This window comes from Arvicanthis niloticus, chromosome 8 (assembly GCF_011762505.2).
Source record: "Arvicanthis niloticus isolate mArvNil1 chromosome 8, mArvNil1.pat.X, whole genome shotgun sequence".
In the NCBI taxonomy this organism is placed as follows: Eukaryota; Metazoa; Chordata; class Mammalia; order Rodentia; family Muridae; genus Arvicanthis; species Arvicanthis niloticus.
In genome coordinates, this window is record NC_047665.1 from 76,873,427 (window position 1) to 76,895,959 (window position 22,533).

Sequence of the window (22,533 nt, forward strand, 5' to 3'; positions counted from 1 at the left end):
GACTCCAGAGAACCAAATAACCCTATTTAAAAATGGGGTACAGTGCTAAACAAAGAATTCTCACCTGAGGAATCTTAAATGGCCGAGAAGCACCTAAAGAAATGTTCAACATCCTTAGTCATCAGGGAAATGCAAATCAAAACGACCCTGAGATTCCACCTCACACCAGTTGGAATGGCTAAGATCAAAACTCAGGTGATAGCAGATGCTGGTGAGGATGTGAAGAAAGAGGAACACTCCTTCATTGTTGGTAGGATTGCAAGCTGGTTACAACCACTTTGGAAAACAATCTGGTGGTTTTTTTTTTTTTTTTTTTTAAGAAAAATGCAAATAGATCTACCTGAAGACCCAGCTATACCACTACTGGGCATATCCCCAAAGGATGCTCTAACATATAATAAGGATACATGTTCCACTATGTTTATAGAAGCCTTATTTATAATAGCCATAAACTGGAACCAAGTTGTTCCTCAACAGAAAAATGGATACAGAAAACGTGGTACATTTACACAATGGAGTACTACTCAGCTATTTAAAACAATGAGTTTATAAAATTCGCAGGCAAATGGATGGAACTAGAAAATATCATCCTGAGTGAGGTAACCCAGATACAAAAGAACACACATGGTATGTACTCACTGATAAGTAGATATTAATCAAAAAGAAGCTCGGAATACCAACGATACAACTCACAGACCATATGAAGCTCAAGAAGAAAGACCAAAGTGTGGATACTTCAGCCCTACTTAGAAAGGGAAACAAATAATTATGGGAGATAGAGGGAGGGAGGGAGGGACCTTGGAGGGAAAGAGGAGAAAGATGGAAAAATGGGGAGGAGGAGCAAATCAGGTATGGGAAGGGACAGGAGAGAAGTACTGAGGGTCAGAAAATTGAATAAAAATATGTAACAGTAGAGGATGGGAAACTGGGTATAGGCACTAGAAAGTCCTAGATGTCAGGGAAGGGAGAGGCTCCCAGGTCCCAACAGGGATGACATTAGTCAAAAATACCCAACAAAGGGGAGAAAGAACCTGTAGAGACCACATCCAGTAGATAGGTATGGCCCCCAGTTGAGGGATGGGGCTATCTACCCATCTCAAAATTTTTAACCCAGAATTGTTACTGTCTAAAGGAAAGACAGGGACAAAAAATAGAGCAGAGACTGAAGGAAAGGCCATCCAGAGACTGCTCCACCTAGGGATCCATCTTATCTGCAGACACCAAACCCCAACGTTATTGCTGATGTGGAGAAGGACTTGCTGACAGGAGCCTGGTATGGCTGCCCTCTGAGAGGTTCTCCCATCACCTGGCTAATACAGATGCAGATACTCACAGCCAACCACTGGATCGAGTCCAGGGACCCCAATGGAGGAGCTAGAGGAAGGGCTGAAGGCGCTGAAAGGGATTGCAAAGCTATAGGAAGAACAATAATATCCAGCCAAAAAGTACAAATGGAGGGACCCATGGCTTCAGCTGCATATGCAGCAGAGGATAGCCTTATCTGGCATCAATGGGAGGGGAGGCCCTTGGTCCTGTGGATACTTGATGTCCCAGTGTAGGGGGATGTGAGAGCAGTGAGGTGGGAGTGGGTGAATGGGTGGAGGAGCACCCTCATAGAAGCAAAGGGGAGGGGGGAAGTATAGGAGGAGCTAAGGTGGGAGGAGTAAGGAGAGGAAGAAGAGGAGTAAGGAGAGGAAAAGGAAGAGGAGGAGCTAGAGAGAGCAGAGATGTAGGAGGATGAAGAGCCATGCAGGTATGGAGAGCAGTCGTGGGTAACAACTTTTATTTAGGTTAGCTAATTGGGAAACAACTCTCTTTGTATGGGCATATTATTATTGAGCATTACTAAATATATAGAGCCTTTGATTAATATTTAAGCATTAGAGTCTCATTTTTGTACCAAGCCCACTTGGATGGCAGGATGGTCTGGGCTATGCCCAGCCTTGGGGAGATAGTGTTGAAGATTGGCAGAGCCATCTCCCACACTGGCATTTTGTGAGTGGCAGGGCTGGTGTTTCTGGCTGGCCATTTCTAACTGTGGCATGCACGTGGCCTCTGGCCACAGAACATGGCAGCTAAGCTATGCAGAGCAGCAGCAGCTTAGATAGTCGGCATGAATGGTGGACGTTTTTAAATAATTACTACAACAGAAAGGATGGGGGGATTGTGGAAGAGAAACCAGGAAGGAGGATATCATTTGAAATGTAAAAGAATAAAATGATTAATTAAAAAAAAAGAAAAAAGAAAAAGAAAGAAAAGAAACTCCCAAGAACAGGAAATCCACCCTCATGGCTTCAAGTTAGAATAGACATTTATCCTTGGACAGTTAAAAATGAGGCAGCAATGTGGTGGGCATGATGGTGTTTTAGAGTTTCGTGGAATTAAAAAAGAAACAATAAAGAGTGTAAGTGTGGGGGGTGAGAAGGATAAGCTCAACATCTGGGAGAATTAACACAGAACAGTCTTTGGATATGAAGAAAAATACTTCATCTGCATTAAAACAAAACATTAGGAAGGAAAGTTAGCCTGGCCTCAGACTTGGACAGAAGCTCTTTGTACTGGAAGCTGAAAGATGCAGTTAAGATATTCAAAAAAATCATAAACTTGAGATTCTAGTTTTAGACAAACTTTAAGTGCTAATGTACAAAGATGGGGAAAGAAATAAGGAAGGAAAAAGGTAAGAACTCAGAAACAAAAACTGTTTCTATGAACCTTTTCTGGGACAATACCACCACAATAGGGGATTCCAGAGCAAAGTCTTTGGGGCTGGTGGCTAATCACTGAGGGCCTGGAGGTCCTAGCAGAACACAAGGATCCTAGATGAAAGAGAGAATTAAGAAAAATAACACTTCACTGATGACCTTGCTAGCATTAACTGAAGTCTTGACATGTTTAACAAGAGAGGTTTTTCAGAGCTAGGGAAATGAGTATCTAGGTCTCTGTTAGGAGCCAATAGGCAAGCACAAGAGAAAGCTATAGGGATAATATCTTGTATATTGTATGGATGTATACCCTGTCAATTAAAAAGCTTATGGCTATGGCTTAGGCAGGAAATAGAAGGTGGGACATCCGAGAGGCAGAAAGAATTTTGGGATAGAGCCAGGCATAGAAAGATTCACCAGGAAAGATGTGATGAGACAGATGCATGGTTACTACTGACCACAGGTAACCAACCAGCCACGGGGCAGAATGTCGGTTAAAATAAATGGGGTATTTTAGTTATGATCTACTTAGAGAAGAGTCTAGTTACACAGCCAAGGTATTTGTAAATATATTTTGAGTCTGAGTCTCACTTCTGGGAGCACGAGACTAGGAGGAAGAACCAGAATTAACTTCAACACAGCACCTGTATTCTCACCTTTATTCTCCATCTTCAAGTACACAAGGGTGGGGAACATGTAAGACTGTCTTCAGCCACCCTGTCAAGCAAAAGAGCTTCAATCAGAGCCTACTGGAGTGGTGTCAAAAGTACAGGCTCCAGGGAGAGGGGCTCCCATTGGCCAGCAATGGAGTACCCTGAGGAACAGACAGAGGAGTAATGGATGGGGCAGGAAGTGGGCTGAGCCATCCTACTCATTCATTCATTCATGAAGGTCCTACATTAGGAAGTGATGAGGGTGCTCAAGAAGACAACTGAGAAAATTAAAGATCAAAGCTTCTATCACAACATAAACTATACTTGAAAATAACCTAAGTACTAATTAAACATTTAAAAAAATCTGACCAATGGTTACACATAAATCATGATGTATACAGCAGGGGATGGTAAAAATGTCACTGAAAATTATGGTGACAGAGCTTAGTGGTAAGCAAGAGTCAAGTCTCTATACTGTACTAAAACACCTCTTTGTATTTTATCTTTTATTTGGAGTGGAGTGGGACACACATGCCCATGTGTATGCAAGTATGCATATGTGGAGACTATGGGTGATATTGTCCTCTGTTAATGTCCACGCTTTGGTTTTGAGGATGGGGTAAAACTCTTACCAACCTCTTACCAACTAGCTACCTTAAGCTGCTCTGTGCATCCTGGAATTCTCCTGTCTTTCTCACCAGTATTGTGGTTACAGACAGTCAGCACCACACTTGACATTTCACAAGGGTATTGGGCAACCTTAGGTCTTCAGGCTTGTACAGTGAACCGGCTACCCACCAAGTCATCTCTGGACCCCCATACTACATATTTTCAACTAAAAATAATGAGAATAGGGTAGTCAGAAGGGGGAAAAAGAATTCAACGAACCCTTTTTAAAAAGAAGTTATGTATGTATGTATGTATGTATGTATGTATGTAATGTATATGAATACACTGTAGCTCTCTTCAGACACACCAGAAGGGGGCATCAGATCACATTACAGATGGTTGTGAGCCACCATGTGGTTGCTGGGAATTGAACTCAGGACCTCTGGAAGAGCAGCCAGTGTTCTTAAGCGCTGAGCCATCTCTCCAGCCCCCATTAAGGAAATCATTGACTAAAACTAGAACAAACTGGCAGACTAGACAAAAATCATTGAGCCCAGACAGCTCTGCTCAGTGCTCAGAGGTGCAGGCCTTGGAGGGAGAGCTGGTGCTCTTTCCACTGTTCCCAATCTCCAGGCTGCAGGTGCAAGGCTTTCTTTGATTAACAAACCTGAAAGCCATGGAGTTGAAAAGTTTATCCATTCTGGAATGGTGACATCACCCATCATGAGCAAGAGTACAAGTGTCTTCCCTGCCTACACTAAGGCTGAGCCTGTCAACCTAGGCACACATCTGGGCTTCGTTCTTTTGTATTGGCGGGGGCTGCTCCATTCATCTGGAGCATGCATCCCTAGGGTCTCTACTCTAGCCGGGCAAACGGCACTTCTACTAAGGATGACTATTAAGTGTGGCCACGGACTGAACATCTGTAGATAACTCAGGTTAGCCTTGAAGGGAAACAGCAACCGGATGAAGAGGCCAAAAGGAAAACATCCCAAGTCAAGAAGAATAAAATATAACAAGAAGAAATTATAAAATAAAGCCTACACGATCCTGCTCAGTTGGGTTTTTTTTTTCCTTTTGTTTTTGAGACAGGGTCTCATCTAGCCAAGGATGGCTTTGAACTTCTCGTCTCCCTGCCTCCACCTTTTGAGTACTGGAATCATCAGTATACCAGGTCTACAAAGTCTTAGGGATTGAACCCAGAGCTCTGTTCTGCTAAACATGCTGCATCTTCGCTCTGAGAATAACTCAGTGTTTAAAGCACAGAACTCATGTCAGAGAAATTAGGTTCAAAATCAGCCCCAGCCTCAGCTGGCTATAGAACAAGTCAAACCAGTGTCTCTCTCTGTAAGAGGTTAGCGTGTATGTCTTACCATGTTGGAAGACTGGACAAGGCACTTGGAGCTGCAGTTTGGGGATTGATCATTTTCATGGAAAATAATGCATGGAAAATATACACGGAAATAAGAGTAGAAGTTCTTTGTAAAAGAAGAGGTTAACAGATACCCCTCACTAATGACGGCAATTTACATTTTAACTACAAAAATATTAAAAATTAAATATTAAGATGAAACATGGAAGAAATATCCAGAAATCAAAAGCTGGAGAAAAACGTGGACACTGATTCCTAAAGTTTAGTGCCTACCTCAAGGAGCCCCCAGAAAGATGAGAGGAAACGACTCTGAGAGAAACTGAATGAAATCAGAACTGACCACAAGTGGCTCCAGCCATTCCAGTGAGTGGGGTACAGATGAAAACCCTGAACCCCACTCCCTAAAACATCTCCTTCAGCTCACTCCTACTTCCCTGACACCCCTTTCTCCCAGTTCCTGGTTTTTGGAGACAGGGTCTCCTTATGTGGCTCAGCCTGTCCTGAAACTTGCTGTGTAGCCTACAGTGGCCTGAAGCTCATGATTCTCCTACATTAAATCTTCAAATGCTGGAAGTACAGGTGTCTGCTGTGCCCTGTTTTACCTGGCAAACTTTTAAGCAAACTTTAGTCCTCTCTTAATTAGCTGAGTGGCCAATTATTCAACAAAACTTCCAGAAAACCAAGCAAGCATCCTCTCCACCCATTACATAGTTTAAGTACCAAATCTCATCTATTGGTAGTAGTTTCTACTTATTTATGTGACTGATCTAGATTCCCAGAGTCATGACAAAAGACCACCAAGCCCATTTTTACCATTCTGTCATCATTGCCACCTAACACTGTACATTTACATACATTTTACATGAAAGAGCCAAGTAACACAATCTCACTCTCTGGAAATGTAATACAGTATCAATCATAAATACCTCTACCACAAAGCTCCACAAATCTTTACATGACGTAAGAAAATTTCACAAGTTTTTCATACTGCCTTGGCCTGAATTTGCTTTTATTTTTAACCCCTCAGTGACCAATGAACAAGTTCCTTGAGCAAAGGTGTTAAATTTCCTAAGGAATGGCGCCATCTAGCGGACATCTGAAGATTAAGACAGTTTGACTATAAGAAGCACAGGTCACTTGAATTAAACAAACAAGGTGTACACCTCCTTTGTAACAGAAATATTTATCATCTGTATCACTTATGACTGCTTAAATGATAGCTATCAAGAAATAGGATGTATTTTTAAGTTGTCGGTCAACCACATTTAGTTTTTAACTGGGACAGAAATGAATATAAGGGCCAAAGCAACCAGAGATGATGGTTACATAAAGAACCACAACATAAAGAAGAAGGGATCGCAGTCAAAGGATTCACCATAGCCAAGAGAAGCTGAGCAGCTAAAGCTGCTCTTTTCTCTTAGAAAAGCTTGTGGTCAGAAGGGTTTCTGTGTGTCTTTGCTCCTCGAAGTCCTTGCTTGTTCTGCAAAAGCGCGTGACAGTTAATTACCAAATAGAGAAGAGAGTCTTTGTCACAAGCGTCTACAATTTCAGGATTCTGCATTCACACAGTCTTAATCCTGACAATCATCTTCACTAGATGACACTGCTGAAGTTGTTTTAAGTAAAGACGGGTCTTTTAGAATTAGTGTCTAATTGTTTTCCTTCAGCTTTTGCTTTCTGAAGAGCTAGGCAAGCACAATTGAATTTAACACCTTGAATATAAACAAAGACACGGGATCAGGACCACACCAAGTGATTCCCATGTGCCAACCAGAAGAAAAGACGGAGAGGCCAAGGATATAAAAAGGAAGCTGGTATGTCCAACATGGCCAACATGGTCGAAGGTGAGAGCATTTGCTTCCATTTTACTGCTGATGAGGGAGAAGACAAAACCGGCATGATCGACACGACATACGCCTGTGCTCAGCCGTGACACGAAGACAGTCAAGCAAAAGAGTGACTCCACTCCTCCACTCACCCGGACACACTGGTTAGGAGGGAGACAGACGCTTATCAAGAAAGAAGTGTCTTGACAAGAAGATGAGAGTTAACTTTTTACCAAGCAATTGTCAGATCCCAGCAATTGCTCACAGATAACGAACCTCATGGACCGTGAGTGACTGCATTCATTCTGAGTTCCACCGTGCTGCCAACTAAGCTGCATCTGGGAAATAGATTTGGGATGTAATATGGTGAAGATGCTTGCTAGATTTAAGCAAGCTAAACTGTGCAGATAACTCTTAGCGATTTGTGACAATGAAGGTTTATAGCTTCATTTATTACAGCTGACCCCATTACCACCACTGCATGTCATCCTCAGACAACCCTGCTCCATATCGTTATGTCCTCAAACTCAAGTAGAGAGCACGCTCAAGGTCTGAAACACCAGACAGCACAAGGATCAGAGAGGAGAAGACACGAGGAAAGCAGTTCACTGGCCCTAGAGGGCTCCTGACCTGCTGTGAAACATCCTCTTCCATACACATGTTAGTCAACATACAAATGGCATAGAGAGACAGGGTGGACAAAGTTTCTTCTTTGAACATCATTCTCACTGAATGAATGAATGAATGAATGAATGAATGAATAGAGTTGGTAAGAGAGAAACAAGTGGATAAAAGTGTAAAATACCTTTCTGAATCAGAGTGGCTTATTCTATACTAATTTTACTTTATACACAAAAATAGACTGTGCATGGTGAGGCATGCCTTTAATTCCCCTACTTGGGAAGCAGAGGCAGGAGGATCTCTGTGATTATGAGACCAGCCTGATCTACATATGGAGTTCCAGGCTAGAGGACGCTACTATCTGCCTAAAAAAGAAGCCGACAATCTCATATTTAGATTTCTTTATAATAATTCAAGCTTACAGTAATGCCTTAATCACAGAGTCACACCAAAACTTATGAGTGCTTTCAACCTTTGAAAAAGATTTCATTTGAAAATGTTAAAATTCCTTTAAATATTATATGTAGCATGGAAAGAATTTTAAACCAACCTAAATCCTGCCTTTCCTTTTGATAACATAACAGATTAATTAAAATACTAACAAAACTTCCATTTTGAAGTTTAATAAAGAAAGTTGTCATGAAGTATAATCTACCTGTAAGAAAGATAACACAATTCATGCTACAACTAAAGATGACAAACTACATTAAGTCAATTATCTACCAACAGGTTCAGTAAGTCAGTCAGCCAAAACAGTGGGTTGTGGGCAGCCTTCATTGTGCCTCCAAGAGACCAAGTAAGCGTTTTGTGAAATTAATGGAAAACAAACTGTTTGGGGAAAACTGATTGAAACCGGTTTTTCCATCTCCTGTAATCTAGCAACCTCTCTCAGCCCCCTATGACACTTTTGAACAATGTAAACTAGAAAGGAGCAATTTACACACAGACCAGGCCCAAAGGACCCCACTTGATGAGCAAGTACGCACAAGCACCTAAGGTGCTAACAGTATACAATACACCTTCTTACCACAAAGTGGGAGCATGAAGTCAGTGCAAACAGCCCCAAAGGACCCCAATGGAGCCAGCAAACACAAATAAAACTCAAGAGTGGACTAGGGACTGCAAATACCTCAGACTCTGGTGTGTGCTCTCAGTAAGACTCCAGAGCAAGGATTTTGTTATGGACTGAGGATGGGTCTATAACACTTTTGCTTCTACACCTACAACAGCCAGAAAACATTTAGGTAATTCAAGAGCTCTGTTAATAATTTCTAATTACATTCTGCTATTAAAAATAGTTTGTTTTTTTTTTTTTTTTCAAGACAGTGCCTCTTTGTATAACAGAGCCCTAGCTCTTTTGTGGAGTAGGCTGGACTTGAACTCACAGACATCTGCTTGCCTCTGCCTCTCAAGTGCTGGGAACAAAGGCGTGCACCACCACGCCCTCCCTGTTATCAAATTTTTGCTGCAATTTTAAACAGTGCAAAAAACAAAAGGCATAAAAACAAAAATGTAATAAGGTTAGGAAACACCTCTGTAAGAAAACAGCCAGGCAACCAAAGGGATGTTGGAAAGAATGGTGTACCAATGAGCATGGCTTACAAACAGTTTTAAAATAGGGATAATGAAGGTAATACTAGTCTCATTATATTATAACTCACTATGCACCAAACACCATTTAAAGTACACTTTACATATTAATTTATTAATTCAGATTTGATTCACTAAGTCATTAATAATTGATCCTGAAAATAAGCATTGCAAAGCAGGTACTTACTTAGTATTTAAAGCAACTGAAGCACTATGACATTAAGAATGCAGATGATGTCATGCTTTCCTTACCCCTTAAAGCCAGAATCCTAATTCAATCCTAAGTCAATCAACCTAATTACACAGGAGCCTAAGGGAATGTTGTCATTTAAACCCCACACTAGGTAAGGGGAGGATAATGTAAAGGCAGCTCCCCTGTGAAAATGCAAACCGGAGGATTAGTGGGAAAGGGTGAGAAACAAAACCCTCCTTGTGAGGCAACTAGGAAACAGGTCGCTGGACTGAGCCCTGGGAGGAGAGGAGACAGGCCACTGGACACAGCCTTGGGAGGAGAGGAGACAGGTCACTGGACAGAGCCCTGGGAGGAGAGTGCAGGCCAAACACAGGAAGAGACTAGAGCGCAGAGGTCTCCAAAATTAATGACAAACATAAACCACAAGCACAGGAATCTGAAAGTAAATAAATAAATAAATCCATAAAAATTAAAACGCCTTCTGAAGCATCTACACCTTTGCCCATCACATTAAAACCACAGAGGAACAAACTAAAAGGAAGGCTTAAGAACCACAACACGCTTTCTCTAGTGACCCTTATCTTCCGTGAACTTGGCTGAGATTAACACTAGTGTTCATGTATGTTTTTAATGGCTATCACTAGGACTGAGGATCCAGAAGGAAACCAGAGGAAATCAGAGGGAGACTCCAGTGACAGAAATGTGTGTTACCTCAGAACACTCCATTAATTAGGACATAGGATGAACAAACAAGACTGTCATGGTACCAAGAAGTATCACCTAAACTTAGTTATATGTGTAGCTGGTTTAAAGAGAACTGATAACCAAACCACAGCATTTCATCTAGAAGAGGGGAAAATGATGAATCTCACGTGTCACTGACCTCTTCCATGGAAATATACAGGGGCCGCTTTCATGCTTTTTCCAAAGAAAACTAATAAATCCAAACAGTGAGCAAATAAATTGTGTTAACTTGCAACATTTTAAGTTCAGAAACACGTCTGTTAAATGACAGTGAGGTCAGACTCCTTCTTTCCCTAAGTTATTCTATACTGTAGAAGATTGCAGTTTTTCAGGCTATGCTTTGCCCTGAGGGACTCCCACTTACACAAGTAACACTGGACTCTGCTTTAAAGATGGAGGATGACCTTGCACCTGAGTGGACTCATGAACTGTACTATATGTCCAACACAACTGCTGCCCCAAAGCCTGAAAACCACTTCTCCCTGGAAGTAGAAAGGATACCACCCTATAAAATGTATCAGGGTGAACTGATACTGTAGGGCCCATGAATGTATTAACTTTTTATGAGGAAAACCAGGCCAAGAATGTACTGGACACACCAGATCAAGGTTATAAATATCTTTTAGATGTGAAGCTCAAAGCTGGAACAGTGAAGGTCCTCACCAGTGTGCCATCTGGCCACCCAGAGTGTATGTTAAGGAATTCTGACCTACCACTGCCTCTTCCCCTGCTCACCCATCTGGACTAGCCATCCATCTGTGCACCTGTTTCTTCATCTGGACGAGCCCTTCCTGCCTTGTCCTCTGCTGCTTTTCTCTCAGATCTGTGATGTGCATGGACACTATGCTTGTTCAGATTCTCCCCTGCAGCTTATCCACACATGTCATCAACATCTTCTGGTCCTACTGGTTTCCCAGCCTTGGCTTCTCAGCCCTCCTTAATACAAACTGCACCTTTAACCCTTTGTAATTACAACCTACATATGTACGTAGGTAGGTAGGTAGGTAGGTAGGTAGGTAGGTAGGTAGGTAGATAGATAGATAGATAGATAGATAGATAGATAGATAGATAGATAATTTGATATGCTATTTGAGAGTTTGTATTACAAATTGAGATTAGCTTAATAATTAAAATCTCCTGGGGATCCTGACAAAGAAGGGTTTCCCCACATTCTTCCTTAAGAGCCACCAGTTCCCATAGCTAAAGTCTGGGAAGGGATACCCTGGAATTTCAGTTGCAGGAGGAGAAAATAACTATGCTTCAAATACATGTGCCTAATAGACCCATCTCTAAAGAAAAGAGAAAAGAAAAGAAGACAGGCATTTAATAAGATTGCTGAATTGTTTTCTAACAACCTACCATCACCAATAAGTTTGCAATGCTATCCCAATAGGTAACAAGTGGGAGCTTTGAGGTGTTTGAGGCAGGACTCTAAAAAGGCTTTTAAGAAAATCCCAAGACAAAGGGGCTGAGACAAAAGGGGAAGAAGGGCAAAAAGGAAACTCAAATCTCTGGGACTAAGCTATACACACCTAGTTCCAAGCCACATTAACATAAAAACACAGTAAAAGCTAGATTTCTTGAGTTCCTGTTACCCCATTAAATCACACTTAGTTTCCACAAGAAAAAAATTCCAAGGCAGGAGAGCAACAGGAAACAAAGCCCAAAGAGATGAACCAAGTATCAAGGAGAGTCAGACAAGGAGGATTTGGCAAAGGAAACAAGGGTTAAGATAAAACTACACCCAATATGCTCAAAGTTCAAATGGAGGAGGCAGTGTGTGAGCCACCACAGTAGGTAACAAAAGCAGAGAGACTGACGACCACAATCAACAGGAAATTCTAGAAACCAGAGAATGCTATGCAAAACCAAATGCTGCCTTTGATGTGCTTCTCAGTCAACAGAATACAGCAGCCAGCTGTGTCATTTTTTATCCCAGTCTGTTGCTGTGATCAAATACTCGACCTAAAGCTGCCTATAGAAGGAAGAGCTATGCATGCTCTTGGTTCCAGAGAAAGTCCATAAATGCAGGATGGCAAAGGCAGCCCTGCCAAAAGCCTAAAGTGCCCACTGGAAGTGGGGCAAGGTTAGAAACCCTAAAGGCCTCATCCTGGCAATGTACTTCCTCCAGCAAGGCTGCCCCTCCTAGGGCTTCTTTAATCTCCCCCAAACAAGCACCACCAACTGGAGAGCAAGGGTCCAAACACAGGAGCCTAAGGGAATGTTGTCATTTAAACCCCACACTAGGTAAGGGGAGGATAATGTAAAGGCAGCTCCCCTGTGAAAATGCAAACCGGAGGATTAGTGGGAAAGGGTGAGAAACAAAACCCTCCTTGTGAGGCAACTAGGAAACAGGTCGCTGGACTGAGCCCTGGGAGGAGAGGAGACAGGCCACTGGACACAGCCTTGGGAGGAGAGGAGACAGGTCACTGGACAGAGCCCTGGGAGGAGAGTGCAGGCCAAACACAGGAAGAGACTAGAGCGCAGAGGTCTCCAAAATTAATGACAAACATAAACCACAAGCACAGGAATCTGAAAGTAAATAAATAAATAAATCCATAAAAATTAAAACGCCTTCTGAAGCATCTACACCTTTGCCCATCACATTAAAACCACAGAGGAACAAACTAAAAGGAAGGCTTAAGAACCACAACACGCTTTCTCTAGTGACCCTTATCTTCCGTGAACTTGGCTGAGATTAACACTAGTGTTCTACCAGAAATCATGCAAGCAAGGAAACAATTAAGGGAAATATTTTACATGTTGGAAGAAAAAGAACACCATTCTACAATTTCTGTAGCCAGTGAAATTACATGTCATAAGTAAAGGGAAAACATGCACTTTCCAGACAAACAAAAATGCAAGGAATTTGTTACCAGTAGGTCTGCCTTCCAAGAAGTATTAGGAGACACTCTTCAGAGTAAAAAGGATTATGTAGATCTCAGGTTAGAGGACTGAGATCTCTAAAAAAAAAAAAAGGAGGAAGAGGAGGAACAAGAGGAAGAGGAGGAGGAAGAGGAGGAAGAAGAAGAAGAAGAGGAGGAGGAGGAGGAGGAGGAGGAGGAAGAGGAGGAGGAGGAGGAGGAGGAGGAAAAAGAACAAAAGAAAAGAAAAAAGAAAGAAGAAGAAAAAACAGAGGAATGGTGGAAAAGCAGTTAGTGAAGAAGGTAAATTACAACACCTTATTTTTTTATTCGAAATTTCTCAGCTAATACATAGCTGTTTGTTCAGAGTGGTGAAGGTAACTACTTAGTAGGTGACCCCAGCATACAGGTAAGAGACTGGACAGGAGTTCTGAGAGACTCCACATTTGCGCTGTTTATTACTCGGTCCTTTGGTTTTTGTTGTTGTTGTTGTTGTTGTTGTTGTTTTGGGGTTTTTTTTTGGGGGGGGGCAGTGGTTTGGGTTTTTCAAGACAAGGTTACTCTGTGTATCCTTGGGTATCCTGGAGCTCACTCTGTAGACCAGGCTGGCTTCTAAATCACAGAGAATGTCTGCCCTGCCTCCTGAGCACTGCGGGTAAAGATGGGCGCCTCCACTACTATCCAGCTTCTGCCTTTCTACCTATAGGTTTTCTTTTAAAAATTACCCTCAGCCAAGGCATCAAAGTATGAATGTGTCCCAGTAAAAAAATCATAAACTTATTTAAAATGTTGAGGGGTTTGGTGGTTTTATTTTATTTGAAATTCAAATGTGATGCTCTTGGGCATCATCTTTATAGATGGCAATACTGGGTGGCAGTGTCCAAAAGTTGGACAAGTCTGCTAGGATCAACCTTTCTTTCCAATAACAATCTCAATATCTTAAGACAGCATGCTGTACCTGTTGTGATGTGCAAAGTCTTTTCTTGAATATATTTTACACTAGACCCAAAGGTTACAAGTATTTTAAATCCTTAAAGCTGTGTGGCAATTTATAACACACACACACACACACACACACACACGCACACGCACACGCACACTACAAGGACCATGAAAATTCTGTGCTGGGATAAGAATCAAACACTGCATTTTCCAGTTCTAAATCACACACTAACGGCTTTCACTTCAGGCAAGAGCATAAAACCAAAGCACATTTTGGTTCACTCTATAACAAATCTTTTCAAACAAATTCCTTTGGCTCTAGGAAGATTTACGTACAAAAGCTAAAGGCTCCTGTCCCCCAGCCTTAAATAGAGGCGTTTGGAACACAGTTACATGGTTTGTTCCAGCTGTTTTAAGCTAAGATCCCCTGAGCTTGCCTCCTGGAGGCGTTTTAGACTTTACATATTTAAAACTAATAGAATGGGTCAGTCAGAGGACACACTGGAGGTCTGCATCTGATCAGAGCTGGAGGCAGAGGAGCATATGGTGGAATCACAAACATGCTAGCAATACAAAAAAGACTCATTTGAAAAATTCCTGCTACACCAATTCCTGACGACCTCTGGAACAGTGTACATGTAACTGTGCTATCTACAGGCTGGCAACATCCACCATCACTTCACTGGGTTTAGGGAACCAGATACTAGCACCCTCTTGTATGCTTCCTACCCACTTGCTACTGATGGATACTTTGGAAAGGAACCTATGCTTGACACTCACCATCCATGTGACTAGGAATTTGTTTTATATGTTAGTTTCATCCTTTTAACAGCAGCGACAACCGCCTCCAGAGCTCTTTGACTTTTTATGTGCTCCGATCACCTTTTCCTCAATACGTAATAAATCTGCCTGACTTACATTGTTATCCAAGAACCAAGATAATCACAGTTTTATAGAAATTGTCAACTTGCTGATGTACATTCTGACTTCCAGTTTGGGTAATGAAATTACAGCTACGTTACAAATAAATACAAATAAACAAACATCTATATTTGGGGAAATGTTTACGTAATGACCCAGAGATGATGCCAACTCAAATGCACCTTATTCCTTTTGGCAAAAGCTAAAACCAGTGTGCATATGTCAGTAGCTACTCAACTTCCCTCCATTTGACACAGAAGCATTTATTACTACCATTATACTAAGGCATGAATTCCTCAGTTGTCATCCAAAAACCATTTCTCACTTACCCCAAGAAATTAACTAAGCTGCCTAAAATGAATTACAGCCTAAAGACATGTTGTCAATTGCATCATTATGAAAAAAAATAAATGAATGAATAATCCGTATGCTTTAAAAGCGCTGCCAGGGAGCACCACCACACACTGACGCTACCTTCTCAAGCATTGCTGCCATTCACAGCAGGCAAATTTCAGGAAAAGAAAACACACAGACTATCCCCCTTCTGTAAACAGTGGCAATTGAGAAGTGAATTTTCAAATATTATGTATCCATTAAAAGTCTCCCATCCTGACAGGCAACCATAACCAAGTTAGCTGAATAAAATCGGTCCAGATTTCAGGGAGCCATGGGCATCTACCTCCTACAGACACAAGAAAGACCCATCGCTCCTTTTCAGCTTGAGTTAGATGAGAGAAAACACAGTTCGTATTTCCAGAAGCAGGAGTGGCATGGTTTCCAGTGAGCTTCTTCTTCTCATTTTACTATTTTAAGAGTGCTGGTCACTCCCAGTGTTTCTCTAAGATGGGATCTGGTTCCCAGTGGCTGACGGCTCTCTCTCGTGGTGGGATGCTTTCCTTACCAGTCTCCAAAACTGTTTTTATTCGTATTTAGCTCCACTGTATTTATCTACAAAATACCATTTCAATGGAGTCAGGCCAATAAAAGAAACAGCTTACTAGAATTTCAGTTGACTTTGTTAAAGGAAATTATTTTAAATTAACGTGGCTTCTGGCCTGCTGCCGTTTCTGACCTCAGAACACATACTCCTTCTCATTTCTGCTGTGAACATTTGTTTATTTAAGTGAAATTCCAGCTCGGGAATGTCGACCATAACGGAGTCTCAACCTTCCTGCCACTATTTTGTCCTTTGTCTAAGCGAGGGCAGCCGAATAGTGCCACATTAGCACGCAGAGCCACATCGCTGCCCTTCAGTGAAGTCATGGATGTATTTTTGGTAAGATCTTTAACAACTTCCACACCCGGCCATGAAATAGAACAAGGAAGTTTTGTTTTCAGACAGTAACAATTTCATCTCTGGTTTACTAGATGGCACTCAAAATATTTTTCCATCTGCTTTTTGCAAAGAGAATCTGACATCAGTGTGGTTTACCTTGACCAGTGAATGCAGGCTCTTTTCACCAAACATGTCCCAGAGGAAGGTCAGGTCCTCCTGGCTATCCACATGTGGCTGCAGCTGGGCAGGCAGAGCAGCCAACAGCTCGTACAGACCTATAAAATGAAAATAAAACACAAAGTGTAATCTCAGGATGATCCCATTAATTTCACTGAAGGTGTACATGTAAGTGACGGCTGGAACATGTCATTTTTACTGGATTTATATTCTGGACCATCAAGCAAAACAATGCTCTTGAAAAGCAAAGGAAGTGTTTTGATTTTTAAATTTCAAAGAAGTGTATATTAAGAGAATAGAACAGGTTTTTTTTAACCTTTCATACTTGTCAATATTATGCAAGTTTACGTAACCCAAGACAGAAAACGTACACCATTCTTCAAAATTAAAAAAAGAAAGAAGAAAGGCACACCTTCCTTTCCTTGACTGTTACTACATTCCTGTTAGTCAAGGAGTGGGATGAGTCACACAAAGGAAAACTTCCTTAGGAGAGTACAGCATAGTGGTCTACAAAAAGGCTTTGTAGTTTGCAAGGACATTCTAAAACATAAAGCTTCAAAACATTTGCATTGTCTAAGATGCAAACGAAGTTCTGGCCGTGTGGGCCAAAACAGACCTCACACAGATTCCTGCGCTGCTCACCACTGTGGACTATGGCTTTTTGTAGGGACTGTGCAGAGCATTGCTTACGTCTGTGGTGTATAAAGTTTATTGGCTTCTCCTCTGATAGCAGAGCAGACTGCTGCTGTGGCACACCTCGGATGAGATGCAGGAGGGAGACAAATGCTAGAGACAGAGGCACAGCATTCCACAGGAGGCCGCCACAGAAACCATCCATCTCAGTCACAGGAGGCTAGCCTCCAGTCCAAAGACTGCCCCAGCAGTGCTTGTCCATGACTCCTGAGGGAGGTGACCTGGCAGAAGTCAGTATCAGTTCCCAGCTCTTGGTGCATTTTCCAGTGGGATCACATGAGGTAAAAAGGACAGAATTCCTTTTATTTCTGTCTACTGTCTACAAAAACACCAAGACCTCCTGAGGCAGGCAACACATGTAAAGGCTGCCTTTCATCAAGGAGAAAAGGTTACAAGATGTGTAACAAGCAAACAAGAGTAAATTATGGACTGTTGACTAGCGTAACTATTACGTTCCTAACGCATATCAGTCCTAATTCACAGGCAAATGCGTGAGGTAGCATTCTAAAGGCAGATATGTAACTGTGAATATCTGATTAAATCCAAATGTCCCTGGGGCTGTATTTAGACCCCCACCGGAAAAAAAAAGTCATAAGAATAATCCTAAATTAGACTGTGAAAAACTCCAATTATATTACTGAATATTCTTAGTATCTTCCATTAATTCTCTTTAAAAAAAAACTAGCACTCTGCCTAAACCAACTCTTCTTTACAATTAAGTAAAGACTTGGGCATATCTCAGCATAACTGTACTTACAATACAGCACTCACTCACCCTCTGTCCCAGCCTAGCTCCCACAGAGATACATCCCCCAAACTCAATAATTGCCCAGGGTCAGCGGTTATGTCAGAGACTTAAAATGTAAAATTATGAAAAATCAGGGTAGATTTTTTTTTCTATTGATTTCAGAAGTTGTAAAAGAAAACTTGCTTACTCCTTGGTAGAATGAGGTCAGGCTTAATTAAGGATAGTAAACCAACTTTGTTGTAAATTACATGGTGTAATTGCTAGAAAGGCTACGTCAGTCAATATACAAGAAGGCCTGGCATATGGTAAAAACACAACACGGTCCATATGCAATACTGAACCAGTATTACTGAAAAACCAAGAGAGATCAATATTTGATCCCCGTGTCTACATTTAAAGCAGTCTTTATGATTTAGCTGAGCCTTCTCTCATTTGTGTTTAAAAGCAAATGGTAATTTGTGCACGTAAAGCTAAACACTTACAAACACATAGACGTGAGTAAGTGTCCTGGAGTGCGGGACACTGCATTATCCTGCTACAGCAGAGTGCTGGTGATGAACAGTTTATAAACAATGCAAGAGTACCTGTCAGGAAGGCAGCGTAGGGGAGGTACCTCGTACAGGCATCTGTACTGTCAGCTCATGGTGAGACATAGGAGAGAGAGAAAGACAGAGAGAGAGAGAGAGAGAGAGAGAGAGAGACAGAGACAGAGACAGAGACAGAGACAGAGAGGTGACAGAACATCGTTCGTAACAAGCTTACTCTTGCACTAGCAGCATCAACTCGTTCATGAAGGACGAACCCTACTGGACCGACCTTCTATTAAAGGCCTCATGTCCCTCATACTGTTACCCCTAGAACTAAGCTCCTGGCACATGAACTTTGGGGAACACATTCAAGTCATAGCAGGTTGTACCAATTACAGTTTCCTGGCTGCCACATTCTGCTGTGGTCGGTACAAGACGCTAAACTGTAAGGAAGTGGATGACATACAAGTCTATATCATTTCTTACGAGACCACACGAATCTATAGTAATCTCAAAATAAAAAATAGCGACACAAAAATGTTAAGGTCAAATGGCTGTCTTAAAATTTCAATGGAATCCTGGGGCGCGAACCACAATATGCTTGGTATAAAATAACATTCTTTCCTTGATGCATCTTCCTCTAGAACAAAACACCACTGTATTCCAAGGTTCAGAGTCAAAACAGCTTCATCAGACATTCCAAGTGGATATAACAGCACACTCCTTTACACATGGAAAGTGTTAACTCTACACAAGTATTGCTTATATTTTGTGAAACAAGCCATTTTATACTTCAAGCATTAAAAAATAATTTTCCTGCTAGCAAAGGCTCCTAAATCTGAGTTTTCTGGCTTTTCTAACATGACACAATCCTTTCTGATATGTTACCACCACAGTCTGCCACTCCACTGACAACCACAGTCCCTCCCCTTCAGCTGCCTGATCTGGAAGCCACAACCAATGCTAGAAAAGACAGGATAGTGTCAACCACTAATAAAAGTATGGTGACAGAGCCAAGAGGCCAGAGGCCTACAGTCTCAAAGAAGGCAGTACAGGCTCCAGAAATCACCAGTCGGTGAAGAGAGTGGAGTCTCTGCTCTGATGTGAACCTGAATATATACCTATGTCTGAGTTCCAACAGTGAAGAATGTTCTTCAAGTTCAACTGAATGCTTTCAGAACTAGATATTTAGATTGAGGGTACATCTTCAATTTTTTCTTAACCTACTCTTGGTCTCTGAGCTTAAGAGAAAGGAGTCAGTTCCTGCCAATGAGGAAATCAGGACAGAAGTAACGCATAATTTAGGTGTTTATGATTTGAGCCTCTCCACCTCCCAAAAGCACAGGTTGGAAATCGTCAATGTAGTATGTTGAGAGGTAAAAATTAGGGGTGACTGGGCCATGAAGATGGTGCCTGAAGGAATTAACATTATCATCTAAATCCGCTTCTTACATGTTAGGTGCAAATTCATTATAAAAAGCAACTTCAGCCTCCTCTTTACTCTCTTCTCTGTCCCTCCTCTTCCCTTCTGCCACCTATCGACACAGTAAGGCCCATCCCATGCAGTCCCACACTTCCCCAGTGATGTTCAAATAGTTGTTTAGAACCATGAGATAATAAATTTCTTTTCCTTTTGAATTAGTCAATCCCCAAGGCATGTGCGAAATCACAGTATCAAATGTTTACCTCACTGCACTGTTTCCTATGTTTTCTGTTAGCCTTGGATGATAATTAAATAAAAGGAAGGTTACAAATACAAGCACCATGATCTTATGGCCATGGATCCTGAAACTAAGGCCATGTAAGTGACTAAGGGGCAGGTGGTACACACGGTGTGGATACACTGCACAGAGGGGTAACTCACACTCCAGGTGGGATACTAAGGAGCAGGAGGTACACATAGTGTGGCTACACTGCACAAAGGGGTTAATTCACACTCCAGGTGGGATGCTGCAAAATTTCATCACCCTGCTGAAGAAGGTGAATTGTTTATTTCTGGAATTTTCCATTTAATATTCTCAGAGCACAGTTGATGGCAGATAATGGAAACTACAGAAAGCAAAGTCTTTGGAAACTACTATATTCCCTTTGGCAGCACAAAATGGGCTAAGTCTTTTTAAAGTAAATTCCTAAGAATCTACGTCTACTGAAGCCTTATGTTCATGTCACCATGCTAGCAGCAAAATCGAGAAAACCTTTCTCCAGCATTCTTATGATGTCTGGTGATATACGAGAGGTTGAGAGGACAGACAGGTCGATATGGTAAACAGAAAACAACCATAAAATGTAAGAATCTCCTATTTTCCCAAAACTATATGGATCCAAAATATGTTTTCTAAGTACACAATTAAACTGGAAATAGTATATATAATTTTTAATTTGTAATTGTGGCTAATAAGTTAAACATCAAATTCCTTTTTTTACCGTACAGATAAAACATCCTGCTTTTGTATGACATCTGACTTATAACACAGGAACTCAAACTTTAAGTTGTGTAATGTCTGAAGGAATTAATATTATCATCTAAACTAGCTCCGTACATAGTAGGTGCAAATGCATTATAAAATAAGATAGACTGATGTGGAAACACTAAAGGCTTCACGATGCCATCCTCACTGTTGGAGCCACTTGTAGAATTAGATCATATCGCTTTTAACCTCTGGAAAAACCGTGTAAGATCTGACCTATTCTCGTTGCCTATGTGGTACTACCACTGTAAACTGACTTCTGCCAATTGGATTTTTGCTTCTCACTTGGGTGCATGTTTCACTATCTCTACAATGGAACCATTTAGCTAATTTGTACGTATCTAATGTTTGCAAACATGGCATTCTCGTGCAAGAACTGAGAAACTAGAAATACCCTACAGCAACATAAGACTGTGCTGGCGCAGCAGACAACAGACACCCCCAGGTGTGCAGGCACACAAGGCCCAGGAAGTCCACCAGGCGTGTCTATGAGGCTCCTTAGTAATCTCTTTGTGGGTGTGTTACTAAAACACAAAGTGGAGACTGGAGACTCCCATAGGGCTGTTAAGGAGTCCATGACAGAAGCAAAACTCAGCAGATGAAAACCACAGCCTCCTCTTGCTGCAGTGTCCTGCCAGTGCCCTCTACTGACGAAACTTATCACTGACAGTGGCAAAGGAAAAGTCCTCCGGGGTCTCATCAATTTTCATAGGGCAGACAATGAAATCTGCAGCTGGTGCTGAGAGGTAGTGCAATGTTAAATGGCTTGATCTACAGACTGAGCTAAGTTTGAGCCTCTTCTTTGATGGGAGGGACTGTCTTTCTTCATTTTTTGGAGGGGGGAATGGCTTTCTGTTGCTTCACACTGGGATACAATTAATGGTACCGGCAAGTGAAGACTGAGGCCTAACTAATATATAGCCTTGAGAGAGAAAGCCTACTAAATCAAAAGCTTCTGTGTACAGTGTTCATCTATTTTTATTATATTTGCTTATCATGAATTCAAAGACAAGTAGAGAAGAGGAGAGGAGGGGAGAGGAGGGGAGGGAAAGGCAGGAGAGGAGAGAGGGAGTTTGAGAGGAGGGAGGGTGAGAGGTAAGAGAGGGAGGGAGAAGAGAGGAGAGGAGAGTCAGACAGGTGGGGGGCCGGGACTCAGGCCATGATGCATGTATAAAGGACAGAGAACAACTTGCAGGAGCAGGTTCTTGTCTTCCATCATGTGGGTCCTAAGACTGAATTCAGGCTATCAGTTACCATCTGAAGTAAGCCATCTCAGGGGCCCTGTTTACCTATTTTTAACAGCATACAAGCCCTGAACTCCACGTCTTAGCTGGGGGAAACTAATTAAGCCAATGTTGTAAATTAAACAATGAACACATTTGCAGTGACAAAATTTCTTTGTCTCCTTGACTGGACTCTGGGGCCCCAGTCACTCATATAACAGTAGCAATTCTGGGTGTGCCCATAGAGGTGCTGCTGGGAGAAACACATTTGAATCAGAGACTGGGTAAAGACAAACCTCCTACCCCCAACGTGTTCAGGCACCATCCATAGGGAGAGACAATTGCCCTCCTATCTGAACTGAGAAACCCACTTTCTAATTCCCT

The 22,533-nt window shown here is 41.8% G+C and overlaps 1 protein-coding gene across 2 annotated transcripts in view; it reads right to left on the minus strand.

The window, feature by feature from the left end:
- Positions 1 to 22,533, minus strand: part of Mpp7 (MAGUK p55 scaffold protein 7) — a 223,632-nt gene that overhangs the window by 111,179 nt on the left and 89,920 nt on the right. For both annotated transcript variants that reach the window (XM_034510726.2, XM_076939672.1), the window contains exon 3: positions 16,470 to 16,588. In XM_034510726.2, the coding sequence (XP_034366617.1) occupies positions 16,470 to 16,588 (119 nt within the window). The remainder of the gene's footprint in view (positions 1 to 16,469; positions 16,589 to 22,533) is intronic.